The sequence below is a fragment of the Electrophorus electricus genome, unplaced genomic scaffold, assembly GCF_041902795.1.
Source record: "Electrophorus electricus isolate QZ-2024a unplaced genomic scaffold, ASM4190279v1 Scaffold267, whole genome shotgun sequence".
Lineage (NCBI taxonomy): Eukaryota > Metazoa > Chordata > Actinopteri > Gymnotiformes > Gymnotidae > Electrophorus > Electrophorus electricus.
Genome location: NW_027658547.1, coordinates 28,500 through 38,643, shown reverse-complemented (window position 1 = coordinate 38,643; position 10,144 = coordinate 28,500). Strand labels below are relative to the sequence as shown.

At 43.3% G+C, this 10,144-nt stretch overlaps 1 protein-coding gene across 1 annotated transcript; it reads right to left on the bottom strand.

The window, feature by feature from the left end:
- Window positions 1-274: 274 nt before the first annotated feature.
- LOC145655499 (zinc finger protein 281-like) lies at window positions 275-8,329 on the bottom strand. The gene is made up of 7 exons (XM_081709039.1): window positions 8,188-8,329; window positions 5,861-6,292; window positions 5,544-5,657; window positions 4,646-4,769; window positions 4,239-4,322; window positions 3,908-4,026; window positions 275-3,754 (listed from the first exon to the last, which is right to left on the bottom strand). The coding sequence occupies exons 2-7, from the start codon at window positions 6,239-6,241 to the stop codon at window positions 2,081-2,083; spliced, it is 2,496 nt and encodes an 831-aa protein (XP_081565165.1). The 5' UTR covers window positions 6,242-6,292; window positions 8,188-8,329; the 3' UTR covers window positions 275-2,080.
- Window positions 8,330-10,144: the final 1,815 nt, after the last annotated feature.

Below are 10,144 nucleotides of genomic sequence, written 5' to 3'. Positions count from 1 at the left end.
GTTTTGTACATTATTGTAAACAGTCTTTTTAGAGATCATATAAAAACACATGGCAATAAACAAAAACATGGGGAGAACAGGAAACAAATTCATGAAATCGTAAGGGTCAAAACTACCATGAAACACTGTTCGGCATGGCTGCTCAACAGAGAAAGAAAGGGAAAAAAAACCCAAAACAAAACAGACCAACATGAACTATAATCGTAAACACAGGAGGCATTACATGATTATACAATGACTGATGTATACTACTACATTACCACTACATAGGCTACGTGAAACGCATGTCCCTGGGTTTTTTTTTTTCCGTTTGTACAGCGTTATGAGGTATATTAAGGTCAATTTATTCTTTTTGCCACCATTTTTCCTTTTCCTTTTTTTTCTTTAAAAGCAACGGGGAGTGCAGCATTCAGGCTTTGTCCGTCCCCCCACCCACTCGCCAACACTGGCACCAAGTCGGTGACTCCCAGTGTGATGTCAGGGAGCAGAGCCAGAGGCCACAGCTAGGCCTGATTCATGACAGATGGGGACAGTCGGAGCAGAGCAGAGGGAGACTCAAGAGGCTCACAAACCAGCCTTTGTTAACCTCACCTCTGACATAAAAGTCTCTCCTTACTCAGTCATTTCAGATTCATCTCAGCTAATAGCAATAACAATAATAAAGATTAAAAGATTCAGGTCCACCAATTTCGATGTGCATGTCTTAAAGGGTAAATGACTCAGAGGTTTCTCCAAGCGAGAACTTGCAAAGTTTTTGTCCATTGGGTGTCAGATTCGTAATTTTGCTCCGAGAGGTAGAACTCCAATTGCAGCTATTCACTCAAATCAGATTTAATACTTAAATACACTTTCAGCACTTTCACAAGAGAGGCCCTGAACTTAGACTCAAGGCTCCACAGCACAGGATATTTGTATGGCATCCGTTTCGACAGCATAACTAACCCAACTGAAGCATGCTAAAACCCCTCCCATCCCACTAACTCTAAAGAAAGTTTCAAATGCCCACATCCAAAAATTCAAACACCCCTTTTCATTACACACATACCAAAAAAACAAATAACCAAAAAAAAAAAAAAAAAAACAAACCCCAGCTTTTTCACCAAAAAGCTAATTTGTATCTGTAATTTAACAGTTTTTGTCTTCATTGGTTGAAAGTGCTAATTTGATTCCTTGAGAAATAATATAGAAAGGGATGAACGCCAACAAAAGTTGAACAAAAAGGGTATGAAAGTGTTCAACACACCCTGAGGCCATTTCGCAGTAGCTCTAAAGACACTACTTCAAAATATTTACATGCATGCACATAAGTTTGTATGACTACTCGCGACTTGTATGTGAATGCATGCACATATGTAAATTTATGTATGTAAGATTCTCTGTTCCTTACATCTGGCCCTTAGTGATTGAAGTCTCCAAGTGTTTTCACATTGACATCAAAAGTACCAGTCTCTGCATATGTACACGTAGTGGAAAAAGTCATCAGTGTGATCAGATGAAAATAGGCTATTTTGAGTCTCTCTCCTCAAGGAATTTCAAAAACAAAGATTCGCTGTAGTTTCAAAGTGTATTGTTTAAAAATAAAAAGAAGAGTGCAAGTTGCACCGAATTATTTAAAATGCCTTTTCCTGAGTAATACTTTCAGTTATTGTAACAGACATTAGGCTGAGATTTTTTGCCATTGAATACTGGGCAAGACCCTGACAATTGTTTTATTACTATAGATCATCTATTATTTTTTTAACTCTATGATTGCTAAAACACAGGGTTCGTGAAAAGTCAAGCCAGTCATTATCTACCATCTAGTTTTGTTGAACATTACACATCTACTCCTGAAATCCTCCACACTAATAAAACAAAAGACTAAAATACAATTAAAAACAAGAAGAAAATTAAAAAAAAAATTGCATTTGAGGTCTTGCAGACCTTCCCTGGTAGAGTCTTGTATTAACATTTAATGGCAGTGTAATAATTAATATTGTGTTTAAAAAATTTTTTTTAAAATAAGGGTAGGTTCTGCGGGGGGGGCACTGGGTAAGAGTCTGCATCCCACACTACGGGGTTAGGCTGGCTACCAAAACCTTTACCTGTAGCTTTGGCTTGTGGGCGTTTTGCTTCCTGAGCTAGCTGGCTCGCTGACGTCAGCTAACAGACTAGTATACCCTGAGAATTCCGACACGGAAGTCCGCGATATCCGGGGATCAGCATCCCCGACCCCAACCTGGGGGTCAGCGCTGTACGGCAGCGGGGTCCTGCGCCCCGATTTGAACTGGGAGCCAAAGGCCTGGGCGAAGTTCTCAATCTGGTATGTGGAGCGCACATCCACTTCCTTGGAGGGCTCCAAAGTCACCATATCAGGAGTTGGAGCCAGGGTGTAGATGGAGGAGCTGCTGCCAGCATCATTCCTGCAACCACCGTTGGCTGTGGCACTGGTATTCTTTGCTTGCTGCTTTTTTTGCCTGTTGGCGAGCTCCTGGGTGGCAAGAGGGTAGGGGGGGGAGGGAGGCTTATCCAGCTCTTGCGACGGGGTTAGCTGCTGGTGAGCAGGGGGCTCCAGGGCTGCCAAGTGGAACCCCTGCTGAGGGGAGGGTGAAGCATGTGATGGTGACGGGGAACTGACGAGCATGCTGAAGTGGGACTTTGGTAGAGCAGAGGAGGAGGAGGGGGCAATGGGAGAGGAGACGGACTGACCGAAGCTGCACTCCAGGGGAGAGGTGGTGTAGACATGCTTGTCGAGGAAGAGGGAGCTGGGGAAGGCGCCGCCAGGGCCAAGCGTGAAGCCGCCGCTGTGGCTGGTCCTCTCCAGGGTCTGCAGCAGGAACTTGGAATATTCACTCATGATCCCACTCTTGTCTCCAGATCCGCTCGAGGAGCCCTCGTCTGCGCCCAGCTCTGGCGTGGCGGATGTGGGGTGCAGCTCCACATGGTGCTGGTCAGAGAGATCGAAAGTCACATCCTGATGGGTACCGTCAGTTTTGTGCGAGTAGTGGTCCAGGAGGCTCTGCAGCACTTCGTCAGGAATGCCTGACTTGTCGTGCTTGCTGTCGACACTGACCAGCGGGGAGGTATCCAGCAGAGCCAACGTGGGCTCTCCAAGGCCACCCTGGATGACCGTCTGCTGAGGCTGCAAGTGGACTGAACCATAATCGGCCCCGCCGCCGCTGTTTGCTGCGTTTAGATATCTCCTCTTCTTCAGAAACTGCATGGCGTCGTCGTAATTGCTGCTGGTCCCCACCTGCTTCGACACGGAGGCACTCTGCAGGAGGCCCATGCCATCCATTCCGCTGGCCCCTGGCAGGTCCAGGGGTCCTGACTTGGGGCCCAGCAGCTTCTGCTCATGGGAATCTGAGCTGGAGCTGGCCTCTCCGATGGAGAGCAGGCCCTTGTCGGCAGCCTTGCGCCCACCTTTCTTGAAGACAAGCTTGGGGCCACTGGCGTGCTGGTTCTGCATGTTGCCGTCCACACCTGAGGAGGGCGCGGCGGAGCCAGAGGGAACATCCACAGCATAGTTCTGCAGGCTGAGCCCGTGGCTGCCTTCCCCTCCTCCTGTTTTCTTCCTGCGGCGCTCGCTCCCCTCTCCACTGTTCTTAGACTTGCCCTTTTTGCGTGGCGTGTTGGTGCTTCCCTGAGTGTGTAGGTAGCTGCCGTGGGCCAGTTCCTCATCTCCGAGGTCCAGCATCCCTGGGTCCAGGCCCTTCTTTATGGCTTCACCACAGGTTCTCTTGTGCTTCAGTAATCGGTCAGTACGAGAGAAATACTGCAGCCAGAGAAGAACAGCAAAAAATGTGAAGCAAGCTATAAAATACCCTGAAATTGCAAGAATACACAGCATATTCTTGCATAAAGTCCAAGAAGTAAAAATGGATGTAACCTACATTTTCCGAAGGGCTGCAAATGAGCTCATTCTCACCTGTTGGCAGGTATCACATTTATATGGCTTTTCTCCACTGTGTGTCCTCTTGTGCCGCTCCATGTGATACTTCTGAATGAAGCGCATGTTACACTGGTCACAGCTGAATGGCTTTTCCCCTGTTAAGATCAATACGGGAAAAATCAATACAGATTTGATCTTAGCCTAGAAATACATCACCTTATCTAAATCCCGTCCCCAGTGTCTAGCATCTAACTCTCAGATCAGTACTTCCACAGAGAAATCCATTTTTAATGCTTCAACTGATTTGACAACCCTCTATGTACACAAAGGTACCCCTCTGATAAATATGTGCTGGTTTAGAACTCACCACTGTGGATCTTCTCATGTCGCTGGAGCAGATACTTCTGGATGAAGCTCATGTTACACTGACTGCACCTGAAAGGCCTCTCACCTGTGCAGTCAAAAATGAAAAAGGCCAACACCCACCCCACATTAATGGAACATCCCACTTTTAAAGCACAGTCTCAGGCTGCCTTCATATTGGACCGTTGTTGGTTAACAGAGGCGATCTTTACTAATTATTTTCACCGGGAGCAATGCTAATCATCTCGTTTCAGGTGACCCGAATTGAAAAACAACTGCGTGGCCTACATCATGTGTGCATAAATAAGACGACGGGCCTTTGTTAAAAATGGCTTATTACAGTGACGGATCATCCCAACCATAAACAAATATAGAAGCCTCAGAGGAGAGCTGGCAGCAAACATCTCTCACCTGTGTGGATGAGAACATGCCTGCGCAGGTGATATGAGCTGCGGAAGGCGGCGTTGCAGTGTTCACATATGTGTGGTTTGGAACTCGGGGAGAGGGGGCCTCCGTCCCCATCCAGCATCAGTGACTGAGTAACAGTGGGAACCATTCAATCACCACCATGTCATAACCTTTTTATAAAACCTCTAGCTCAAAGCCCAAGCATCAGGTAATGAGTCACTTAAATTTTCTAATTTTTGGTATTTACTACACAAAAACACAGTAAAGGAATTCTAGAAAATATACTTAAAATGTGAAGGAAAAAAACTGCACTTCATTGTTGGCCATTCCTTTGGACTAACCCTCCCAAGATATTAAAAATAAAAGAATGCTTGTACTTTAATCCAAAGAAAGTTCAAAGTGAGTGAGTGTGGTAATAAGAGATGTAAAATATTCAAAATTGTGCCGAATTACACAAAGTTTCCAGAAGGACAGAGGTCCTTTGTCAGCTTTGCAAGAATAGTGCATCTGAATTTGTACGAGGACAAACCAGTTAATAGTAGGAAACGTGGATGTTCACATCATAACATTCAACCCATGGATTGAAAGGTTCAAACCCTGTAGTGTAGTACTTTATTTCCCTAATTTCATTGCTGCCATACTGACTTCAATGTCTGCATCATCATCATTGTTACAGCAGCAATAAAAATTAGAAAACTTGGACAGCTGATGAAGGACCTCTGTTTGAAATGTTCTCTGGAAACTGTGTAGATTAATATCATTTTGACACACAAAAAAATAAAAATAAATAAATATCTCGCTAGCTCACAACCTGAAGTTCCTGCTTGGAAAGACACATATATACTCAACACTACAACCTTATCAAGAGCCGAGTGATGAAATGAGAGTGTAACCGGAGCACCTTGGTAGAATCCCCTCGCTTCCTCCTGGTTTTGCCTTCTGGTCCTTCTCCATTTGCCCTCCTTCCTCTTCTGTGTGATGAGTCTTTTGGGTCTTTCCCCAGTCTTCCTGGGAACTACCAACACCACAAAAATCATTCAAATGAAAACTTTTGAAAGTCACACACAAATTTCCTTAAGAAGTACTCAAAACACTGATGGTCTGTTATGCACCTGTACACCTGATAAACACAGCATTCAGTATGCGTGCACGAGCACACACAGCTATACACTTCCAAAAGTAGAATACCCGTCGCATTCAGTGCTGTTTTAAGCTTACATTGCTAAGGCTGATGTCATGTAGAAGCATGTTCTGGTGGTTGCCCATGGAAACGTCGAGCATATCTGTGCCCTTTCCCCCTCCTCCGGAGCCCGTCTCTGGGCCAGCTCCATACAAAGGCAGGCGGTAGTCGAACTCGCTTAATTTCTCCTGCTTTATACCCATGCTGTGGAGGAAGCCGGCACCGTGCTCTGGCGAATCTCTCTCCTTCTTCAGGATCATTTCTTGGGGCAGGTCTGCCACCACCGACTGGGAGGTGAGCCGTGCAAAGCTGGTGACTGGCGGCAAGTGGCTGAACATGATCATGCTGGGGGGGAAATTGGGGTCCATGCCACCGTTGCGCAGAAACTCATTGCCAAGCTTGTCCTGGATAATGCTCATGGTCGCTTCCTCAAGAGGGCAATGTTCTCGTCTTTTTAGCTGAGTGATGCGCTGCAAACAGAAATAATGAACAAGGAACGTCTTAGTTTTTAAGAAAATGTTACACAGGGGAGTGCTCATAAATGATTTTATTTGTACATAATGTCTAACTACATGGAAATGTTTCATTTTCCAGTGAGATATTGCAAGTTTCCAGTTATGCAACATTAATTTAAAAATTTTAAATAATCCATAAAGAATAAAGTGCCATACTAATACCAAACTGCATACTATGCTATTCACTGAGCTAGTGTTTTATAATTGCTGGTTCAAATAAATTGGGTTTACTACACTGTTGTGCATTATGGCTCTAGCAGAATGATTGCTGATCCTAGGAAACTTGCATTAGGCCTTCACACCAATGACACAAAATAACAAGCTATAAAACATGCCTTGGTACTGTCGCAGTCCTACACCGCCGTTTGAAAACTAGCATTTAGGTCAAAAGCAATTATTAAAGCTCAATGAAATCAAGGTCATAGCTGCGCATGGTGATAATTTCTATCTCTACGTAACACTGAAGATTAAAGACTACTCATGAGAGCGTCCCTCTCTCCTCCTTACATAGCTCTGTCTAAATAAGATATTGAAACCGCAAGAACAATTAACATAAAAAAGGTCTAGGATCTGAAGAGCAAGGACTGGTCAGAACAGAGCGACTTGTTTTCTGCATTTGGAACCACAAAGGAATCGAGATGGCGTTTCATCTCAAACTGTAATTCAATGCGGCAGCAGTTAGTTTTTTAGGTCAAAGAGACTGATTAGTTCTCACTGCGACAGATAGCCACAAATTTCATGAAATAAAATTAAGTTATCTAACCTAGCTATCTTCTGATAGGCAACGTTAGCTAGCAAACAAGAAAACGAAAGCCAGTGGCTAGCCTTTGCTAATCTGACCCGCTAGGCTGCTCTCAATGCTGGCATTCAATTTGATCTTTCCATAAACAATGAACAGCATAAGCATTAAAAAACAGTACTTGGTGGCTAGTTAGTCGAAGCTACGTTTAACTGCGCGACGCAGTCTATGGACGCCGCCGCAGGACAAATGAACTGGAACATTGTCTGGAGAAAAAAAAAGCCTACTACTCCCAACAAGCTAGCTAGCTGCTTAACAAATAAATCACTTTTAATAACTGCCTATGTAGTTACTCAGCTATGTGCCTAGCTAACAAACCTTTAACAGGAAAACGAAACAAACATTCAAATTAAAGCATTAAAGATACGTTGGATTCAAATATTTTAGCTAGGTAACTAGCCAAGGGTAGCTAAGGGAACTAAAAGAAAAAAGGGCTAGCTAGTTAAGTTAGCTTAGCTATTTCCCAGGGCCTAGTATTACTTCAGCCAAACATGGAGGCATCCACCTCGCCAATCTCAGCCAAAACACTACACTCGCATTTAAACCAGTCCTAGGGGACATCATATTTAAAAAGCACAGCGACTTGCCATCCGAGTACTCATCGTTACCGCTACCACCCTGCGATGGCCAGTTAGCGAGCGTCAGTTACTAGCCAAGCACACGCTAGCTCTCTTAGCCCGTTTGAATTCCAGTGAAAAGGACAGTTGGCTAGCATTAGGCAGCTCGCTAACCACAACCGGTTAATTATAGCCCTTTAATGGCAAACGACTACCTCAAGGCAGCATTTCAGCGACTCGCCATCAACGTTACTGGTGTCGAAGACTTTCTACGGTTCACTTTGAAAACGGCAGTCATTTAAGGTCGCCACTGAGACGAGTCTACACGTCGGAGGGCTAAGCTAACCAGTTAGCATCCGCGAGCCCGGATGAAACAATGATGCTCTTTCGCCCGAGCGGCTGCGGTTGCATCTTTTGACGCGACTACGACGCGTAATTCGAAGTCTTTCAACGTTTCGAGACGGGAAAAAACGGCTCAAAGCAATACCGCTCACCTGTACATGTCCACAGCGGATTCTCGACGTCCGAATGAACACCAACGCGCGACTCTTCAGACGTTTACTGCCAAAACATTGTTCTCTTGCAGCTGTTGCCCTCGTCCATCTTGTCTCCACGCGGGGAATTGTGGGTCCACGGGACGGGTCGTGAGAAGAGACAGCCGAGCCACGCGCTGAACAGAGTTGTGCACTGCAGCTTCCAGTAACCAAATATTGATTAGTTTTCTCCCAGAAGATTTTTTATTTATTTACATTTTTTTAAAATGTTTTATTTTCATTCCTTTGCATTTTTGTGTTTATTGTTATATACTATTTTAGGCTGGCTGTAAAATTCGAACATATAAGCATACGTATTAATACATCGGGATGTAGCTGGCTCATCTCCAAAATTAATGCTCGACCTTGGCAGGGCTCAAGGACACACAGGGATGCAAATATTTTTCTGCACGTGTCAAAAAGAGTAAATCAGAACGTATTCCTTTTCTGCTTTAAGCAATAGCAAAACAATATAATATGTATATTATTATTGTAAATATAACATTTCAAGAAGGTCAGAGATATGGTGCAAGAAACACAGTGAATGAAGTGAAAGCACAGCTTTATTGAGTCCTAATAAAGAAATGCACTGTTATTGTTTTAGCAGAAGTCGACTATAGGATAACTTGATCCAGGTTTAAATTCTATCGCTTTTAAGATTAAGACTGGTAAATAATTCTTAGAATGTACATTCATTTGGAGCTTAACTGACAAACCAGGGCAAGTAAGATGTGAGAAGGAAGAACGTTAACTGCATAAAACCTCTCTTGCTTAGCCATGCCAGAGAATATGTTTCTTTGTTTTCTTAGTTTGAAAAGACCTTAATATTGATCATAGGAGACTTAAGAGTATGACCGCAAGACCTCAAATATCCACTTTAGTGATATTCTGGCATACAAAGCCCAATATTGACAAAAAATACTCATCCAAAACCAGTAAGATCAAGATAAAATGAACTTCCTGAAATTGTATTTATTCAAGAAACTTTACTGATCTCTGAGGAACATATGGGAGAAAAGTGACATGTAAAATTTGACAAGACCAGAAGAAGACCAGACCAAATTTTTCAAAAGATGTTTAACCTTGAATCCTAGCACCCTAAACCTCTTAGACAGCACATAGAATTATATGGCAAATAGAGCCATTAGCCCTTCTGTTTCCATACATAGTTTGTCAATCATATTCTAATTCATGATTGTTCGGTTTCTGAGCAAAGGAATTTGAGATCAGCTAACACAAACTCTATATGGCACCAGACAGGCTGCAATCTCTATGAGCTATATCTAATAAATAATAATATATATATATATATATTTTTTTTTTTTTTTTAACAAAGTGGGTGGTGAGTTTATTTTAATACAAACATCCTGTTATTCGCTTATTGAAACTAGGAGTCACTACAGATGTCACAAGCAATTTTAGATCTGCCGTGTGTTTAAAACCGGCTCAGACACCACATGGCATGAACAAACCTAGGACAGCATCTGCTTCCAACTACCTGGATGAACTGTGAAAATGCTTGAATCACTAAAAACAACAACTGGAGAAAGACTTTCTCTAAAGTCACCTCACTTAAGAGCACAGAGATGCCTGATGACTCATGGTCAAGCTGTTTAGAAGGGTAAACATGGCCATGCTGTGGACTGCTCTCCTGACATGGCCTAACCACAGCAGTATTTCTTTATTTCAGTATTTTTTATATAATGTGCAACATAGAGTCTCAAAGTTTGCTTTCTCCTGGTTCCCCCCCACCCCTGTTTTCTAGGCAGACTCTTGTACCTTTAATTATTACAGGTGTATATTCAATTCAGATCAATTTATGGACCGATACATTTAGCAGAATAAAATACCAACAGAATTACTTGGTTTGATGGCAAGAATATTACTCAGCAGCCAGTACCAAGCTTTTGTGTGCTAT